The sequence below is a fragment of the Cupressus sempervirens genome, chromosome 6, assembly GCF_028749045.1.
Source record: "Cupressus sempervirens isolate cs-2001-9-10 chromosome 6, ASM2874904v1, whole genome shotgun sequence".
Classification (NCBI taxonomy): Eukaryota; Viridiplantae; Streptophyta; class Pinopsida; order Cupressales; family Cupressaceae; genus Cupressus; species Cupressus sempervirens.
Window position 1 is genome coordinate 122458510 of NC_143123.1, and position 22667 is coordinate 122481176.

Here is a 22667-nt window from a genome sequence, read left to right on the forward strand (position 1 = left end):
TTACAGGAGAGAAAAAAGTATAGATATGGTATTATATTTTCTAGATGATCTTTTATAGGCATATTCCTACATTGCAAATGTGCAAAAGATACCTTTACAAGATGTCATAGATATGATTAGACTCTCTCATGGCCCTATATTTTGAGCGACCCAGGACATGCCATCAAAACATCCACATCAAAGTACACAACACTCTAAATAGGAACTTGGACAATACTCTAGCACTCAATAGTCTAGTGCTCAACACTCAAAACAACACTCAAATGCACAATCGTCTACTGTAGTTCCATATGAGGGAATACAAGTTGGATATACTGATGGACTAGACGTTCTTGACAAGCAGTTGTGAAAGTTAATTTAGATGGATGATGGCATTGAGATAATATCATATATGGACATGATATTTTATCCTACTGACTCTACACCACTCTCATCTCAACTACATATCCCTTTGCACTCTTCATTACTGCAGAGGATTGAGACAATTAGAGATGGAGTTTCACTTGATGACACCATAATGCATTTCAGTAATGACCTTTCTCCTTAGACCTAGGTACTCTTTTAAATTTCTTTTTACTTGACAATAGATCTATAGACAAGTATACTCATGTACTGATGTTTATAGATGAATAATATTTTTGTAGGCACAAGTAGCAGAGAATGCTACTCCCAGTGTGGGCTCCAATTGTGATGGGAGGATATGTTTTATGGATGTGACACCTACTACTATTGGGAGGACATAGTTGATGGATGTGACACGTACTAACATGTCCCAGTTCTCAATTGACTTTTCAATAAACTTTTAAACTCATGTACTTAGAGTGAATGTATTTAAATTTGTATATGTTAAATTAGGTTTTTTTAATATATGTATGTCTAACAAATTGTAGTACTGAATTTGTAGGGGTCAGATACTTCATAGGCACAAGATGCTCATGAGTCGAGGGTCGCTTTGCTCGTATGCACTTGGATGACTCTCTAGTTTAGGACACGACATGTTTAGTTTATCGTTGATCTTCTTGGGGCATATGTTTATGATTTGACATTTATGCATTGATGTATAATTATGACATTTATGATACATGCCATATTTATATGATTTGATATATTATGATATGATATATGTTTCTAGTTTATGATATGTGATATATATTCTACATCTAGATGATTGATTAGATCATTCATTTAAATGATTAGGTGATTTATGTGACTCAATTTAGATAAGTCCTAAAACAAGAAATAAAGTAGACCAATTTGTAAGTTCATAAATTCTAGCATATGCAAAATAAAATGTTGCATGACATATATTATCATATAATATAGCATAATTGTAAATTATAAGCGCTATAATAGTAAGTGCTAAAGCTTAATCATAAATGTTAAATCCTTATAGTAATGCTTTAAGAAGTTAAGCCACATACAAAAACAACAAAAAAATATCAAAGTCTTATATATTATTTAAGTTATGTAAATATGTAAAGTTAAAGTTATAGCCATGTTAATACCTTTTCCCTAATATATAAATTTATATTGCAAGCATAAAATTTCATATGAGAATTAAAGAAATTGAAATAAAATCCATCAAAAAGGACACGTACTAGGAAACATAAATACACGGTTATCAATGTAACAAGGAGCATAAATGAATTCTTTCTCATTAAGAAGATGAGATCTTGTGCAACTGGAAACTAAGAATTATGATCAGTGCATGAATTTCTTTAGTTTGCCAAGATTTTTTTGAGCTGCTGCAAAGGTGTGTTATTTTGGTGTTACACATTGAGAAGTGGAAACACAACCAACATATCCTTCAGGAATGATTAGAAAGCCAATTGGAGCACCTTAAGGTTTTCATGCAAAAACTTCAGCTGTCTAGTGGGTAGGGGTGAAAAGATGGAACAAATTCTGTTTACATAAAATGCACTGGACAACTCACTGACGTGATACAACAAAATAGAAGCCAGACTCTTCTCAACTTCAAATAAATACAATAAGCCATGTACCTGATGAGATCTCTTCCAGGGAAAAACCTTGAACGAGATACAGAAACATTTCCTTTGCTTCTGACTGACAAGTATCAAATATAGCTTTACACACGAGCTATGTATTGAAAATCTACAATTTCCTGTTTTGTAGTTTTTGATGTTGGTACCGTATTTTAGTGTATTCATTGGTATATGTACTTCACATTGTACTTCATCTGCACCTTGCTACCACAGCCAATGAGTTTTTAAAACTGATTTGTATAAATATTTTTTTTTTATTCAAAAGGAGGTCTTCTTGCATCTGAAGTATCTTACCCTCCTACAATTGATCTTGGAAGATGATGTAAACTGACTATTACGATTTTCAGCTAAGTAATTAAGGATTAAAACGAAAACAATGGAAATAAATTCATATTCAGAGTACTTCAATGTTGACACTCAAAGGTTGAGAAAATATGAAGCATATTTACGGGCATATTTGGTGAGACATAACAAAATTCAAATTTCAAGGTCGTCCAATAGATTTGTGAGATTGTGAAAATGTGAAGTATACTGACGAACATCTTTGGAAAACAAAAGTAATTTTTGCAGATGCTTTGATAAATTTCCAACAGAATATCCTTGCGAACTCAAATTCACTCAGTTAAAACATCAGGCATTTCAATCTCATTCATGGCCCTTTTCAAATGTTGTAATTGAAATACAAATAAGAGAGTTGTAAATTTAAAAAAATAATATTTCTGGGTGTTGCTTATTACCAAGTCTGTGTTTACAGACAGAATACTCATAATATAGAATAGATTAATGACCTCATAGTACAGTACAAAACAAGCATTAATTAAACCCTACCACATGTACACCAGGCTTCTATGCACAGTGTGTTGAAGAAAAGTATGTTCTTTGACAAAAACAGAGAAGCAGCAAGTAGCGATAATAAGTTTTTCTTATCTGCAAAATACAACGGGAATGAAAATTAGTACATAATGTTTGACTAAATATTAGCAAGACTTCAGTTGACAGTATTCTTTACAAAATTCACTCGGGCTTTCATTGATCCAAATTCATTTAGTAGATTAACTAACATGCCCATATCTTACCTTTACAATCATAACTTATCGGTATATTTTACATAACTGAATAACCTGGTCCACCACCTCCTTCTGGTACAGTCCATTTGATATTCTGAGTTGGGTCCTTTATGTCACAAGCCTGCAAAGTTTAAAAAAGAGTCACTGTTATTATTAATTTATTAGGCTTCTTGTAAAATGAATTTAGTGGCAAGAGCAATTAACCTGTGTTTACTGGACAAAATGCATAAATTAATAATAGAGCTGACAATGCAAACTAGAAACAAGAGTATTAGCTATATTCAAAAAAAAAAAAATTATTCCATAAGAAGACCTGAGATGGTCAACCTGGGATCAGAGTTGGCCCAACTAGATCATACCCATTATTACTACTTCCCTTGACAATACACTAAAGAACCCAATGGTTTCCAAGAGAAACACAAAGATCAACCAACTGATGCTTATAACTACTAGAAAAAAAATCAATATGAACATTTAATCCTAGTTGATGTCCCCATTGCCAAGCCAAAATTAAGACCTTCGGACTTACACAGAACTTTGTGGTGCATATCATTTTCATGATTTTAAGAGGCAAAAACAAATGATGAAATTGCTAAAAACTATAGATTTTAGAGGGCTTAGCTGCGGTATTTATCTTGGGAAAACCCTCAACTCGAGGGGAAAACCCCGACCACACCACAAAATCTTGCTTTATTGAATAACGATAGGATTCTACAATGTTCACAATGTGAAATATTAAAGAATTCTCCTCTGAGTATAAACATACTCTCCACAATAATATTGAACTTACTGTCAATATGCCTTGCACAGAAGACACTAATAATAATAAAAGATGATTCTCCAGATAACCACCACATAGAACATTATAAAACCAATAACTAACATAATTGCCATGCTGACCCAAAACTACTCATTACAATGCATACTACTGCAATACAAAAGACAGACCCTTCAAGTTTTATCTACCATTACAAAACGGTGTCTCTTCAATCTGTTGGCTCAATCAAAAGCCACAAAATCATATGGCTCTTCAATGACTCTGCCATAACATTCAATTATCCATCATGTGGGAATATGAAATGCCCATTCGATACTTCCAGCCAATTGGACATAATAAATAATAATTGCTGCCATAAAATATGTTTATCTCAGAAAAAGACGACTATCTCAAATGGGAGAAGATAGCTCCTGATGCTATATCTTCAACACTCCCTTTTAGCTAGGGAGGTATCTTTTCAGATACTCATGTCATGGAATCTCTCAACATGACACTTATAATGGCTACACCCATTTGTGGGGAAACAAGAATTTTTATCATGGAGTCTTCCAACTATTAACATTATGGAGTCACTCAATATGATGTTCACCATGGCTACTCCCATGTATGAAAACAAAAACTCTCATCATGGATTCACTTGACATGATGTCGTCATGGAGTCTCTTGAGATGATGCCCACTATGGCTACTCTTGTGAGTGGAAAGAGCAACAAGGAAATCACCTCAAATTTCTTCATCTTTGAGAAAAATACATTACAAGGCTTTCTCCTCAAATTTCTCCCTCTAATTACTAGGGGTTTCACCTCAAATTTCTCCCTCTTGGAGAAAAATGCATTAAGTTCATGATAAGAAAAATTGAATGTTAAGACTCCTTAGCAGAGACACCCTCTTAGCAAGGGCAACATTCTCACAACTTTGATTATCACAATAAATTACAATTGGTTCCGACATTTGAGCAAGCAATGAGCTTTTGAGGCCACAAGGCTTCTCGAGCTTGGTGATCCTTTGCAAAGGTCTTCGCACTCTGCCACACAAGCTCTCTTTGAGTCTTATTGAGCCTAAAGAAACCCTCCCTCTTCAACTCATCAAGCTTTCCCTTATGTAATAAATATTCTCCAGTCTCAACTTCATCTTTGACGAATTAATCCTTTGATAGGTCACCTTGAATTCTCAGAATTTAACTTCCTTCGAATGTCATTTCTTCCTCTTCAAAGAAACTGAATGCAAAGAAAATCTGGATAGAATCTTCCTCTTCAATGTAGTTATGTGCCATCACCTTAAACCCGTGGCTGCAAAAAGTGTCATCATGTTTGTTCATTTCTATAGCCTACATGACAATCTTATAAGATGCATATAGCTCTTACTTCCTTGAATTCCTTATGTAATCTCTCATCATCTAGTTGCTTCTTGATCTGTCCTGGAAGCAATTTAGAGAAATTAGTAATAGACTCAACCTCTTGCCTGAAGAGAAGTATACAAACTAATGCTTGATTCATTCTTCCCTATGTTATTGCATGAATTAACTACATAAAATTCACGATCAATATTCAAAAGTATAATCATAAAATACTTCTCTTTATTGTTGACCAAATTAGCAATGCCCTTTCAGATTTTGATTTTCATATGAAAGACTTCAAATTTTCAAATCTTTCAGATTATGAAAGTGAACTTTTCATATATATGAACCAATCAATAAGGAGACTCTCTGAAGCCTTACCTTTTCTTCTCATAATCTTTGATACTAGATTGTAATGGGATTAATAGTGAGCCTATTACAGTCTGCCGGGGAGGCATTCCCTTTTCCGTGTTCTTGGTAGATTCTACTTCATAATCCCTTGCACAAACCACAATTGAATCATTCAGTTCGATTCCACTATTGGAATCGAATAATGTCTCCATTTCCAAGATTGATTTTAATAATAATAGAGTTAATGTAAGATTAGATGAATAAATAAATAATTAGATATAATTATTTATTTTATGTTTAATAAAAGATAATTTAATAATAAAGTATATTAATTGTTAAATTAATATATTAACTAAATAAAATAATAAACTATAATATATAATGAAAGAATATAGTTTCACTAATATATATAAAAAGAATAATATTATTAATTTAATATAATTATATAATAATGATATTAAAATATAAAGACAAATGATAGTATTTCACATATTACCTACAAAGCCTGGTTCACACCCTACAACCCAGATTTGGGTCCGGATTTGTGTCCAAGTTCGCTAAGGGTCTGGGCAAGGTCTGGATTTTTGATTGTGGGTTTGTCCGAGTTGTTGCTGGCACAAATCCGAATGAATTCAGAAGGACCTGCAATAGTAGGGTCCAAAAAGATAAAATAAAACAACTTAAAATAATGTTTTCTTTTAAATTTTTTTTTTATGTAACCCTAAAAGGAGCCTAATAAAAACAATTTTACTTATCTAATCTCTCATTTGCTCTCATTTTCGTGTGCCCATTTTGCAAGTTTTAAGAGAAGGTTATAGAGATTGTTTGTTCCAATGATGAGGATCTAGATATTGTTGCAGCCGAGGATGAAGCCATTGATTCCTCAATGTTTGATGACCCATTAGACCCTTGAAGGGCATTTGATACTATGATCATTAAATAAACTATTAAACACTCGCCATTTATCATTATGTTTCAAACTTTATTATTTGATGAACTGCACTGTGTGTTGAAATTTCATTTTGACAATTTGGTAATTCAATGTATGATTTTTTTTACAATCATGGACATAGATTAATGAGCAGGTATTTAATGTATATCTTTGACATTTGGCATTGACCAATGATCAAGCAACATATATTCATACTATGAAATGACTAAGTTTTGCAATTATGCATGTTTTTCTTATTCTTTTGTATATATATACACACACCCACTAATCCAAATAAGAACTTTTATTTTTGCCTAAACCCCGAACTTGAACCCGAATCCATCCCTAAACCCGAATCGGTAACTTACCATATTGTCATTAATAAATATTTAAATATTATGTAGAAGAGATAAATATCTGAAATATTAATATAATGCTAAATATTTTATTGTATAATATTATTAAATCATTAAGAGTACAATTAATACAATACATAAAAATATTAAAGAATTATAATAGTGTGACTATAAAGAATAGTCACAACCATTCAGAAATCAATATCTATTAGGTATTTATATAGGAGAAATATTTTCTACAAGGATATCAAAAATAATAAATCAGTTCCATTTCACAATCATTTGCCAATACTAAAGATCCTAATTATACCAAATAGCCAGCTATGGTATGATGCAATGAATATACATTTACCAATTCTCTGCAATATAAAATAAAGAAGATATATACGGTGGATCAGAAGATTGTGGTCCAGCAGGAGTGGTCATAACCAGAGATCGAAGTAGAAAAAAATGAAACATCAACCAATGTATTCAAACCTATCTTGATGTTGCTTAACCGTCAGTATTTTCTCCTAGCAATAATACCACAAACCACAAGGAATCCACTACAGGGAATCTGCATATTGATGGCAACAAATGATCAAGGAATCACAGTTACAGCTATATGAAAAATGGCGGCCAGAATTGATAAACATATGGTCTGGTGACCGTGAAAGTACGTAGGACACAACAGCGAAATTGGGATTGATGACTATTATCAAAAGGATGAAGATCGTCCAACTTGGACACATAAACCTTTCAACAGTCAGTGGATACGAAGGACAATGCTGAATAGATGGAGAACATGGAGGTAGGAAGCATAAGGATATAGACAGCAGTTTGCGAACAAGGATTTAGCAAGCAACAGTAAATTATATGCTTGGCAATTACGATGGCATATGGAAGGAGAACAAAAGAATAGCATATCCTTATTTTGGGATTCAGCTTTGGAGGCTATAAGTCATAGGACACCAAAATCCAAGTCAGTGAAGATACAAAACAATTAAAGAGTGGAACGAAAAGGGAAGAGAGATATACATAACAATAAGAAACAAAAATATCCACCACAGTCAATGGTAAGTAAAAGTACATGCCAAAAGTCATAAAATCACAGCAATATGAATATCGAACCATAGATCTGAAATGACAGAAACAGAGTAGATATACTATTATAGTATGCAAGAAAAGGATCAATAAGAGGTATCAGTATAGGAAAACTTCTCTCTTTACTCACCATCGAACAATTGGTGGAGCATCCATCATTTGTTATTTATACAGACAGAAATAAGATCAGAGAGACAACTACAAGGAGTAAACAATTATATATGACATAGCAGCTCATTCAGAAATAAATGGAAATTATTTGTTGGATTTAAGAGATTGCATGAGAGACTAATTCCATCTCTATAAGTGATTATAGAACGATATTATACCACATCTCCCACTGTCAAATCAGATATTCAAGCCACACAGTTAAAATAGCCATATCAGAGGGTTTATCATATTGCACAAAATACAAATATTGAGAATCAATTCACTCAGTATACACCTAATTGGCTAATCAGAGATGGTAATAGTATTGCTATTAGCCATATAATAAGAACAACTATTATACGAGTGATCTTATATATATATATATATATATATATATATAGTTCTTGAAATAAATTGTCATCTCAAATTCATAGCAAGATAGACAATTGAAGGTAATTGTCCCAAATCCCCAAGTTATATGAAAAGGGGACATCACACCCAACAAGAGCTATGCCCTCCTCAGCTCAGATATAATTCCCTGAACTTAACATTTTGCCAAAAGATCCTAAATGTTACCAACCCAGGATGTGCTACAAGATAGAGGCAAAACAAAAACCTCTGTGTTCCCAAGAAGCAACACAAATGTGATGGCTATATCGCTAACTGATCTAGTCTAGTGAGCACCACTGCACAATGTACTTTGGACACAATAGTTAACCCTTATCTTTAAACCACAAAATATAAAGATCAAGGAACTCGCTACTATCTATCCATTCTCCCAACAGGATGGAACAATTTGGCAAAAAAGAATTTAACTCTGTCTCAAATACACAGCATGGATATTATAAATTAACACATAACCACAGAATTGATTTGTGCATGCATGAGTAAACAAAGATTCAGCAATTAAGTTGTTAACCACCCCCCCCATCCCCCCCCCATATAGCACCAGAAAATAAGACATTTCAAGGCAGACATTACAAAAACAGAATCCCACCACTTTTCAACCAATTTAAGATCAAGTCCAGCAACAACACCCTGACCTGGTTGCTCTTCAGTAAAAATGACACCAACTAATTAACTAGAAACCAAAATTCTGCTTACAAAATCCCACCACTATTCAGTTCTTCAGAAGTACTACATAAAGAATGAGGTCAGGTTCACTTATTTTGAACTCGGAAGAGTGACTGTCTATCATCATACACAAATTAGACCAGATACTGAACTCACTGTTTGCTCTAATTTGTTGTCATCCAACATGGCTCTGGGAGAATGTTAATGTTTAAGACCAGGAATTAAAAAAGCAGCAAACATTAGAATAATAAAAAATAAGACACAATATTTATCCTAGGAAAACCCTCCAACTCGAGGATAAAAACTCAACAACACAACAAAATCTTGCTTTATTGAATAATAATAGGATTCTTCTCACAACCTGAACTACTACAAAATTTTCCTCTAAGTATAAACATACTCTCCACAATAATATTGAACCTTTTGTCAATATGCCTCGCACATAAGACACTAATAATAATAAAAGATGATTCTCCAAATAACCACAACACAAGACATTAAAAAATCAATAACTACTGTAAAGGCCATGCCAAACAAAAGCTACTCATTATAATGCATACTATCACAATACAAAAGACAAACCCTTAAAGTTTTATCTACCATTACAAAATGGTGTCCTTCCAATGTGTCGGCTCACTCAACAACCACGCAACCATATTGCTCTTTGCTGAATCAACAATCATGCCTATGGCTTTTCGATGACTTTCATTACCCAAGAATAAGGCTCTTTGATGACTCTATCGTAACATTCAATTCTCCATCATGGGGGTATATGAAACATACATTCAATACCTCAAGCCAATTGAACATAATAAATAATAATTGCTGCCATAAAATGTTGAAATTTGTTGTCATAGAAATTAAGTTAATATGTTTTTTAATGACCATTATGGTCATCTTCAGCTAAAAGAGATATTTGTTGTCATAATTAAGTTAATATTATTGTATAAGACGTGTCATTCAACATGCATTGAGGCATGAAAATACGAAGAGTTGTATTTAAAATAAAGAGTTATTGAACAGACCTGTGATTGGAATGTAAAGAGTCTCTCTTTATGTTATTTATATCGCATCAAGCGAAAGGCATTGTAACACTTGAATTCATATTACCAATAAAACGATCTTTTGTTGTGTGGCTGGGTTTTCCCCTCCAGTTTGGAAGGGTTTTCCCAGGATATCTTGTGGTGTTGATTGTTTCTCATTTATGGTTTCTTTATTGCTATTGATCATCTGATTTCTAGGCTAAAAATCAACATTGTATTAGAGCCTAGTTAGATTTCAGCAATGAAGGAAGCTTGCCATGATAATATAGCTCTGTTTGAGATCTCTCAAGTAATTTCTCTAATTGCGCTTTTTGTTTTCGGATCTCTGTTTTTATTGAGCGAATGTGCAATATTCTCACTTGGACATTTTTTATCATTTTTTTTGTAATGTTCCCATCACAATATAAATAATTAATCAAACCATTGTGTATGGACCTATTGATTTAGTATACCCATTTTTATTTAATTGTTTTTGTAGGTGTGGCCGTCAACTATCTTTGTAAACTCTCGGGAGTTCCTCCGAAGGGTATTTAAGCACGACATGTAGGTAGTAGTTGTTATGCGATTTTGGATTATTTCTTTGTTTTGCGAATTCCTGTTGGAGTTCTGTGTGGTTCACCATTTCGGAAGTGAGAGATCTTCCCTATTTGACTATTCCGGTTTCAGTGGGATTCAACCCTCACCCTATTTCGTTTTGTATTACTTTGCTTCGAATCTGGCACATCTAGAGCGCCATCTTGGTCTACTGATATATATACATACATACATACATATATATATATATGTATATATGTATGTATATATATATATATTCTATGTTTGGTCATAATTTGCATACATTAGCCTTCCTTGGTGTATCCCTCTATTCATGAATGTTTGGCATCTTATTTATGTTACCTGGAGCACATACAATCTCATTGATTTTTGACTCGTGAGTTATTGCATTGCCTGCCCATATAATACCCAGTATACTGTACAACAATTCCATGTGCTCACCGTGCGGCCTTCACTCGCCCCCCTCATCCTCTCACTGTACTGCCCTCTTCCCACTTCATACGGTCCTCATGTTGTGACAGCCTTCAACCTACTGTTATTGTATGGTCAAACCCATCCGACATCGTATGGCAACATTCTTCATCATTTACTAACAACTTTTGCACGATACGGTCAAACACTTCTCCATGCCATATGCACATTATTTACTCATTGGGAACGAAGTATATCAGATTTGTATCATCATCATTTAGCAAGACAAATCGAGAACATTACTGTAGTATCAGAGCCAAAGATCCTGCCAGCCTGTGGACAATGAATGAAAGTTTATAGCCAGAGAAGAAGGAGATCTCACATAGTTGATAGAATGGCTGATCAAGAACCCACTTTTGTAGAAGTCATGGCACTATTGAGGGATCTTTTGAGGAATCAAGCACAGGTTAATGACACTCAGCGACTTATGGAAGAAACTCTCCAGAAACTAGCAGACAATAAGATATTGGGAGAACAAAATGGTCACAATACCAACTCGGTTTTGGGAAAGGCGAATCCTCACCCGACATGCTCTCGACCTTCCATGCCAACCTTTTCCTATACGTGCGGAGGTACCACACAAAGGAAGGCAACCAACCTTTAAGAAAATTCAAGAATAGTTGAAATAAGACTGGAAGAATGCAAACTTGGAAGAGGATATATCATACAATGAATACGCAAGATTGAGAATACAATATTTGGGAGGCTGAAACCAAGGATATTTTAACGACGATCTCAGAAGAAAGTTGAGTAAAGTAAATTTGTCACCATTTGGTGGACCCGGATTTAGATCCATATTTTCCCAAGCATGGGTAATAAAGGCCAATACTTACTTCCAACTTAATCCAATGCCAGAGGAAGCAATTAAATTTGCAGCACACCATTTGGAGGGAGTGGCGCATGAATGGAGGCATCATAGCATTATTACATTGGGGCATGACCAAGTAAATACTTATGTAGAATTCACTAAAAGATTGATAGATCGATTTGATGGTAAGGATCCAAAACTTAATTTCAAAAAGTTGGCACGATTGAGGCGAACTAGATCGATCGACCAGTACATCACAAAATTTCAAAAACTCTTTGTTTTGGTTATGGCCATCCCAAAAGGAGATAGATAGTGCTCTTCATGGACGGACTGACAGAACCACTGAGAAGCTAGGTAAAAGGTTTCAATCCTGCCATCCTTTCCAAGGCTATAAAAAAGGTGCCAAGCATGGCATTATCATCAACATCATCCTCTCGAGGTTACTCCAACTCCAAATTGCTAGTATTTTCAAGGGACAAAGATAACAAACCCCTGCCGAAGAAGCCTTCATTGGATGAAGCTACTGGATAGGAACTCTAAAGGAACAAATTATGTTTCAATTGTAAGGAGTTGTGGGAACTTGGGCATAGATGCCTCGGTAAAAGAAAAATACATTACATCAAAGTTGTGTTTGACGACGAGGATGATCAGGAGAATCTATCTATAGAGGACAGTCACCCCCAAGAAGATTCCAAAATGTTCAATTTGAATTGTACAAAGAGGATCGATGCATTGGTACGTGGAGGAACCATCGCCCTGGTTGGGAGTCTGAGATGTATGGTATTCCAAGTACAAGGGACCCTTCAAGGACAGAGGGTCATTGTGATGCTCGATAGTGGAGCCACTCTAAACTTCATAAACTCATCTTTAGTGAAAAGAAGAGGTCTACCTATAGAGACGCACACAAGATTCTAGGTCAAGGTCAATGGAGGAACACTTTTACCCTGCACGCACCTTGTTCCCCAACTAAGTATCACCATGGCTAATCACACTGTGACAAAGGATTTCTTTATAGTGGTCCTAGATGATATGGAGGTTATTTTGGGCATATAGTGGATGAAGACACTAGATGAATACACACAGAGTTTCAAGCAAATGAACTTCACTTTTGTTGTCAATGGAAAGAAGGTTGTTCCCTCTCAACAAACCCAACCTCAAAATCCCTGTGGGGAAGCATAGTAGACAGTCTCTAAAATCTTTCCCATCAACCTCTAAATAGCACGAGAGCCTTGGATGAGAGTACCCTCAGACACTTTGTATGAATCCTCCCTCACATCTGAACTCTCCAATAGATACTTCATGAAGGACTCTGTGCAATAGAAATTATATGTGGAAGAATCAACCTACTCCCCTACGACCCACAATTGATCCCTCTGAAAATGTGACATTGCCAACTATCCGATGCTATCAACTATATGAGATGAAGAAATAGATTCGCTTCTTGCAGAAGGAAGCAAATCAGCATGAGAGCCCAACTCCCTTGATACTCTCATCTCATCTGTATCTATTGCACCCATATCCTAGACGGATGTGTCGGCCACATCATTACGTCCATCATCCCCAACCAAAGAAGCAAACTCACTAGCAACCACAATATGCAACTAAACTGGATCTAGGGCTGGTGTGGTCAGAACATGCTCCAACTCCACAGTCATCTCATCCAATCGTGACTATGACTCTTGAAGAGCCCACTGAGTACACTGAAGAGAGTCCACAGTCACCTCAAGCTCTTGGGTGAGCTTCACCACCTCCTCTTTCTCTAACAATGTCTCATGACAAGTGTTATTCTACTCTAGAAGGTAATCCCAGTCAGCAACTAGCTGTGAGTAATTATGCTTCAAGATCCTGACAGCCTCTTGAAACGCATGAACCTTTGCTAGAGAAAGAGTACTATCACTACGCTCATTAGACATAGGAGCACCCCAACCAGATGTAGCTAGCATCTGACAGACATCATGATGCCCAAGAGCTGAAGAAATGTCACTATCACTCACCTTCAGCTAACTGGTCACGTGATGTCTCTGTAACCCCTGATTCCTATGCAATCTTTTTGTCTCACTAACTGCACTGTGATACGAAATTGAATCAGAACTGCCCACCACAAGATCACTCATACGTGCGCCATCACCCTCGCACAACTCCTCATCCGAAGAAATGGAAGCCCTCGCAATATCAATCTCCTTGCATGTCTCAGTGTCCACCTCAAACGTAAGATCATATAAACATCGATCCTGGGACTCATCAAAACTCTCCTCAGAGTCATCACCTAATATCTGATAAGGGATATCATACCCAGTGCAGCTCATGGTATCATCAAATGTGCCCATACCATCTGCATCCACATCTCCCAACTTCGTTGTAACACCTATATCATCAACATCATGGTTGGGTGACTCCATACGTGCCTCAGTCCCACCTAAGGAAGCAACACGATGGTAGCTGACATATAAGTCACCAATAACAACTCCATCCTTCGATGCGTCTAAAAAGTCAATGGCAACTACATCATCAACTGCCTCTGAACTAACCATAGTGACTACCTTGAGAGCCTCAACCTATTGAAGCTTAGTGCTACTATCCATCAAGGGTACTGACACATCTATTGATCTCTGTGAAATGAGTCCATCATCAACACTACAAATAGGGCTAGTAGGTGTCGTACTAAATATAGGCACATCAACATCATGGACATCTGTTGGGGAAAACTCAAGCTTCCTTCCTTGCAACCTCGATGTCGATCTTCTAAAGGTAGAAACCATATACCTCACTGCCCTCTCAATTGTCGTGAGATCCGAAAAGCTCTCTGCCAACCTTTGTTGATGAAGCTTCAGTTTCTCCAAATTCTCCTACAAGGTATTCATTTTACACCAACTTCCTCATTACTCCACTGACGTTTAGAACCGTCAGTCCTATGCTTGTCCATAGCTGGAGAAATTAAAGTGCTGGTCACTCTAGAAACCAGATCTGAAAATCTTCAAAGTCAGCATTGAACAAAATAAAAATTGAGCCCAATTCCTGCAAGCTGGCAGAAAACTACTTTGATACCACTGTAAAAACCCCTGTCCAACTATATCCTTAACAAACATCAATTTTCTTTTGCTAATCAACAATTTTATATTTTATCAAACATTTGGCAGGCAAATTATTATCACTCAATCAATAATGCTTTAAATTCATAGTTAGTTGCTCACAATTTTAATTAATTAAGTCTTTATCAATTTGGACAAATGAACACCACTAAACAATTCAGAAGTAATTCTATATTTGATGGCAATGCTACTAATATCCAATTAAAAAACTTGACTGTTGAAAATTTACAAGCATGCAATAATGAACCTGGAAGTTGACTTCGAATAGATGAAATATGGATTGCAGCTCTCAAGAAATAATCCAATTTACTCGCAAGTTCAGAAATACATGCTCCTTGCTTATAATCGCAAGTGCTCTAAAAACTGATCACTGCCCTCCAATAATTAATTGTAGCCTTCCACAAAGCCTGAAATTGCTACCAAATACAAGGACGACAGCCACAGTATATTCCTTGTATAACCACGCCAAACAATAGACAATAATGACGTTCCAAATCACAAATTCTCCAGCCACAATGAAATTCTCAGGTACAGTACATAACAATCGGGAAATACTATTAAGACAATTCTCAGAATTAATTCACAATACCTCAGCTGTGAATTACCAGGAACCTCTTAATTCCAAACCCTTATACTCCAACAAGGGCAAAGAAATCGGCAAACTCAGAAACTCTTCGCAAGGAACAAAAGAAAATCATCAATTAGATGCTTTACTCATCAAATAAGCTCATATTTGTAATCTCCAAATGGCACAAAGTTTCCCAAATGAACTTCACTTAGGAAGCTTCCCACATATAAACTTAAAATATAATAAAGTATCATTATAAACTAATTTATTAATTGCTTTTGGCTCCCAAAATGACCTTTTCCACCATAACTTAAAATTCTAACACGTAAGGCCATTGTTTTTTGTTCCCATGATTTAAAACTTTTCGTCCCGGTTCCAACGAGCTATGATACTGATGTGACCAAATAACAACATTATAAAAAATAGCAACCTTCGTATTTATATGAATAATAATAATAATTCACCCGTCTTGCGAAAACAATTGAAGAGGCATCATAATCAAAATCTGACAACACCAAAGTGATCCTGATGATGAAAGATGACGAATGAATCTAACAGGGTTACTTGCTATAATAGACGCTGCCTCCAAGATTCTTGAAGCTCAAACTAGAAGCCTGAAATAAAAAATTGAGAGCATCCTCCAACTCCTCTAACTCAACTGAGCTCATCAAAACCAACAGATTGACTTACTATCCCTCAAACAGCGCCAAAACACACCATAGGCTGCTGGAAAGCCTATAACCACACAACTGAGACCCTAAAATCCCACTATCAACTCACGAGGGTCGCGATGTGAACTGAACTGGCCAACTGCAGGAACCTGCTAAAAATGGGGACATTACAATCCTATTCCAACTTTTTGGAATATAATTGATCTTGAAAATTTTGTGTTAATAATAAAAAAAATACTTCATATATTTCTTCCAAAGTTGACCTTGAAATATTGGAAATAAAAAAACTTGAATACAATGGTTCCAAGCACATTCAGTGTCAAGGATTATACTTGTTTTAATATGATGACATTATTTGTTTTTCCTTTGCCAAATGAGATTCTTATAACACAAGAATAAGAATGTATCATTGGAAGTGCAAATAAAAAGAATACTGAAAAGAAAGATTAATATTTTCTGTCTACATTGACTACAAAATCTTGATTTCAACAATGAATGTTTACTGCAGTGAAAAAAGTCACACAAACCTTGCAGTGCAGACAGTTTTGCGCATTGATATGAAACTTCAAATGGCCATTCTCATCTGATACATATCTGAATATAGAAACAAATGTGCCAAATGTTTGTGAGACCAATAGTCCAATGATTACACAATTTAACTTCCTAAATTTCAAGAATGCTTGGCATGGCCAAAAAGAGTGTACATTCAATTAATTTAGTTTTGACATTTTGTGATGCAACCAAAAGAGTATTACGTACTCATACACCCGTGCTGGACAGTACCGAGACTCTGGCCCTGCATATCTTGGTAAGTTTACATCCAATGGCCTTCTAGGATCACACAAACGTAGATGAGCCGGCTGATCATGATCATGGTTTGTGTTACTCCTACAATCATTGTTAAGAAGACTATGAATAATGGCAATTTATCAAACAGACCAATAAATCACAACATAGCATAATAGTTTTTTCTGTACAAACATTAAAATCTACTAGTGTCCTCCAGTGTGAAAATTGGCAATTTTGCAATATACAAGCTTGTCCATTATCGACCCCCTTAAACAATGTGAGTAATAAGGTCAAATAAATAGTTCACCCGCAAATATCAAAAGGTTACCTGAAAATGTAAATATTGGATCCAAATTATTCCTTTTCCCATCTTCAGAAACACACTAACAGGATTATTAGAATGGCATTTTGTGGCTGCAGCTTTAGCTCACTGATTAAAGAAGAAACTAATTATATCTCGTGAAATCGCTAGGTGTTTTGATATAATGAAAATTTGTGTAACTACCTTGTAGCGTTGTTAAATGCAGACATTTACTCGACCTAAAATAGAAAAAATCAGTAACTGATTCTTCTGATTAATGTGATAAGACTGCCCAACTAATGAGGTAAGGAGATTAAATGATGTGAAAAAATTCCCACCCGAAACTCAATAGGTGCCTCCAAGAGGAACCCAGCGGTTGTTGACGCTGCTGGTCTTGGTTGGAGTTTGGATGGTAAGCTCAAGTTCTGTTCATTGCAGCTTTAGATAAAGGCTAATAATGTAGCTCAGGCTCTCGGCATTTGGAAAGCCATTGTTCACAATAACCCTATAATTATAATTGAGACAGATTTGCAGAGTGTAACATCCATCATCCCCTCAAAAAGGAATTTGAAAAATTGAGGGCTTAAATAATTGTTAATGTTTTCATACCAGAAATGAAAAATAATAATGGCAAACCAAGACACCAAGATTATCTTGGGAAAACTCCCCTCCTCGAGGGAAAAATGCATCCACACCCGAGAATGATTCTTATTAAAATCACCAAGTCTAAATGCATAGCTCACAGGCTTAAGTAAGCAATGAATCCTTCGCTGGGATTGTTTTCATTTATGCAATTACATATAGATGCCTGAATTCAATCTCAATACAGTACACAGCAAAATTCTGCTATAATAAATACATAGAAAAAATAATTAGAATAACTGCAAAAAATTCAAGTGAAATGCCCTTTTGCTCCATCCAGACAGAATGAACATCCAATAATCACTGTCAATGTCAAGAGTCACAAGTATTATTGGCAAACATTGGAAATCCAAACAATCTTAATCACGTGACAATGCTAGCTCTCCCATATACACTAATCCAGGACAGTGACAATTACATAAAGAGGGTCATTTCACCTTTAAACAAAGGGAAGCTATATGCTCTTCCAATGTAGGAAATAACCCTGGCCTCCGAAAACAAGAAAGTAACTTTCCATATACCGAAAGTCTCTTAGTTCTCAATTTTGATGTAAACAAGAATGCAATAGTGAATACCAAAAGATGGACTCTTTATTGTACTTGACAATGAAGAGTCATCCAATATCATTGGAGAGACACAAAACCCAGCAGTAACATCACAAAAGACTCTTCCAAGTCTTTGATTAACAGTAGTAAATGGACACGGGTACCCAAATACGAGAAGAAAATAATAACAAAGTCTGAAAATCATTCATTTCCTCCACCAAAAAGTTCAGATGCCTTCATCACATACATACACAGCAGGAAGAGAGCAATGTTCAAAATCACAAGTATGCAGAAGATATCTTCTGCAGCTACAAATATCAACACTCCCTCTTAGCAAAGGAGATATTTATTCAAGTATTCATGTCATGGAATCTCTCAACATGACACTCACCTAAGTTACCAGTTCTGATTCGGGTGTGGGTTCAAGTTTGAGTTTCGGTTTCGAAACTAATTCAATTTTTTTTTCCATTGGGTTCGGATTGGTTTGGGTTCATCTGTAAAACACTATATGTTTTTAAATACACACACACACACACACACACACACACACATATGCAGCAGCAAATAAATTAGACACCACTCGGCTTATATTAAAGCAACATAGCAAAATACACCATATCAATGTTTTATTTCAAAAAAAGTAATGTTAACATTAATAATCAGCCATCACGATCAAATATCATAAAAAACTATCAAGCAAATCATCATCATTCTGCTGTTTAAAGCTTAGTTACCAGTTCAAGTTTGATTTGAAGTAGAGGTTCGAATAACTGGTTCACCTGTATAGGGTTTGGATTCGTTGAGTTCATTAGCGCAAAAACATATAAAAATTATATGTATATAAATATTTATGAAGCCTAGAAGCATAAGCTAAAATTAGAATGTCACATAGTATCATAAAATCATATGATTTAATCATTTAAACAACAAAAGCACCATAGGCATAAGCTTTAAACTGTTCTTATTTCAAGTAGTTGGATAATACAACATGTTACTATATTTTGTTTCACTTATTTGAATTAACTACTTGTGATTTGAACAATCAAATAGAAAAAACAGTGTACTGATTTGGAGCTTTAACTGACAAGTCCCTTATATTTATTTGCTTGTGTCATTTGAATTACAAGCAGCGACAATAATATATTCAACTGAAATTGATTGTTTGTCAACAATATTTTCTGTGTGGCCTTGTATCTAATCATCTTGCTTTCTAGGTTTTGAAATGATGTAGGAAAATGAGTTGCAATGAGCCTTAACAGTTTACACAATGCAAACTAAAATAGACACATTTTTACAAAGCATGTATTTCCAGAAGGTGATTATTTTGGCTTATTAGTACATTGCAGAAGTAGACAAAAGAAAACTTTGGAAGGAATAAATCTGTTCCCAACTTATTGAAACAACCAAAGCTTTGACTTGAGCCATTTCCAATTGGCAAAGACAACGAATGTTCAGACTAAACTGCTACAACATTGTGGATATTGGATTTTCCTATTGTTTGAATTTTCGAAAAGATTATTTTGAATCCGGTAACCACTGAAGGCCTCTGATAAACCAGTGACTGAATTCATGTTTTGATCACTATATCTCTAACAGGTGACTCAAAGTATTATGGAATAAGACCAGAAAATCCACTTTTCCACCATTCGTGGGGCCCAGTTCCATGTAGTTCGCTGCAAATTCGATTTGTACATGATCAATTTGCCTGAGTTCCATTTGATTTGGGACCAGTTTGAATTGGGAGGGCAAAAATCAAACCCAGGTCAAATTCTGAAGAATCGGACTAGAATTAGGTACCGGTTTGAACCCTAGCCTAGTCTAAAGGGCAAAACGATGAACCAAGGTAACTAAGGTTTAAAGTAATGCTATAGGCCCATTCAAGGCCAAGGTTGTGATTATTGCCATAGTGTAAGCTTCACACATTAATTATCATACTAGAAGATTCAACAAAAGCAACTTTGGATCACACTGGATGAAGCCGAGAAAGCAAGCTTTAGATCCAGATTTAACCATAGTAAAGATCTCTTTAGATTTTATTCAATCCATTGTTTTCTATACATGATAGCTTATATGCATGAATTATGGTGTATTACATACATTCCATAATAGATGTATGGCACTATTATACATCCTAATTCTTCTCAAGTAGCATTCAATTCAAATTAAATATGATTAGTAATTCGAGTCTAATCATGTGCTTGAGTTACATTCTGAGTCTAATTTGGCATTTAAAAAAAAATTGTAAAAAAGTAAACAAAAAGGGTGTTTTTTGACCAAGTTCACTGAAATTTTGTCTGTAGTCCTATGCTAGAAACCAAAGTCACCCAATAGTTGTCTAAATTATGTCAAGCTTCCTCTGAGAGGATTCCCAACAAAGTTCAGTCTTTGTGGTATACTTTTGACAAAATATGACAAGGACCAAACTTTTGAGAGAACTGAACCAAGACTTCCTAGGTCCAAGAGAGAATTTGATAACTCAAACACTCACAATATCTACACCCATTTGTGTAGGAAACAAAATTTATATCATGTAGTCTCACAACGTGATAGCATCATGGAGTCACTCAACATGATGTTCACCTTGGCTACTCCTGTGTATAAAAATGCAAACTCTCATCATAGGTTCGTCCAACATGATGTCATCATGGAGTCTCTCAACATGATGTCTACTACGGCTACAACCATGAGTGGAAAGAGCAACAAGGGCTTTGACCTCAAATTTCTTTGTCTCAAACAAAAATGCATTACAAGGGCTTTCATCTCAAATTTCTCCCTCAAAGAAAAATGCATTACAAGGGCTTTCATCTCAAATTTCTCCCTTAGAGAAAAATGCATTACAAGGGGTTTCACCTCAAATTTCTTTGTCTCAAAGAAAATGCATTACAAGGGCTTTCACCTCAAATTTGTCCCTTTTAGAGAAAAATACATTACAGCTCATAATTAGAATAACTAATGTTGAGACTCCCTCACAATAGGGACTACTTCTCAATGATGGCAACATCCTTATAACTTTGATTCTCATACTGAATTACAATTGGCTCCAATGTTTGACCAATTAATGATCTTTTATGCTCACAGTACTCCGCGAGCTTGATGATCCTTTGCTAAGGACTTGGCACTCTCCATCTGCCATTCAAGCTCCCTCTGAACATTCAAACACTTGCATCAACTTCCTAACCACCTCATTCAAGATTGCCTACAATACTTGCCTAGGAGGAATGATTTCCAACACAAACTACCCAAACTTCTAGAATGCTTCAATCCAACCTATCCTCCTTGACCCTATCCCAAATCACCTTCCTCATTCAACACTAAAACACACTTAGCAGATATCTTTACTTCTTCACATAATTTCCTCTGAGTGGCATTTCCTCCTCTTCGAAGAAACTGATTGCAATGACAATTTGTATAGGTTTCCCCTTTAATGAAGTTATGTGCCACCAATTCAGTCCCATGATTGCAAGCAATGTCCCTATTGGTATGTTTGTTGTTGCACCAAAAGCTTGAGCTGTCAATGAACGTCACAAACATTAGACTTACCCAGATCCACAAGAGGCGGTTAAGCCATGTCGCAAACCCCGAAAGAGGTGTTGACCACCAAGTTAACAGTCTCCATGTTTGTTTAGCTCTACAGCCTACATGACTTTCCTACAAGATGCATCAGGATCCATTTCCTTGAATTCCTTATGTAATCCCTCATCATCCTTTTGTTTCTCATTCCATCTTGGAATATTTTTAGAGAGATTAGTGATAGTTCATTGAATTACACTATCCTAAAGAGAAATAGACATATCAATGCTAAAAGCATACATGATTCACTATTCCAATTAATAAAAGTATAGGTGAATTATTATTAACAACAAAAAATTCATGATCAAAATATTGAAAGGTACAATCATAAAATACTTCTCTTTGTTGTTGTGTAATGATCTCGTGTCCTATGTCCGCTGTGATGGTATTGTTGGAGGGGCCGTACAGAGGGCTGGAAGGTGGTATGAAGTTGAGAAGAGGGTGTACAATTACCAAGAGAAGAGAGTCGTATGGTATGTAATGCACA

The 22667-nt window shown here is 35.4% G+C and overlaps 1 protein-coding gene across 3 annotated transcripts in view; it reads right to left on the bottom strand.

Annotated features, from left to right (window-relative positions):
* Positions 1-2546: 2546 nt before the first annotated feature.
* ETFQO (electron-transfer flavoprotein:ubiquinone oxidoreductase) overlaps positions 2547-22667 on the bottom strand; it is a 234742-nt gene continuing 214621 nt past the window's right edge. For 2 of the 3 annotated variants that reach the window (XM_089787027.1, XM_089787028.1), the window contains 4 exons: positions 17093-17221; positions 16861-16927; positions 3080-3191; positions 2547-2930 (listed from right to left, as the gene is read on the bottom strand). In XM_089787027.1, the coding sequence (XP_089643153.1) occupies positions 3108-3191; positions 16861-16927; positions 17093-17221 (280 nt within the window). In that variant the 3' untranslated portion in view covers positions 2547-2930; positions 3080-3107. Of the gene's footprint in view, positions 2931-3079; positions 3192-16860; positions 16928-17092; positions 17222-19343; positions 19390-22667 lie in introns of those variants that run through there. The other variant, XM_089787029.1, reaches the window with a different exon arrangement.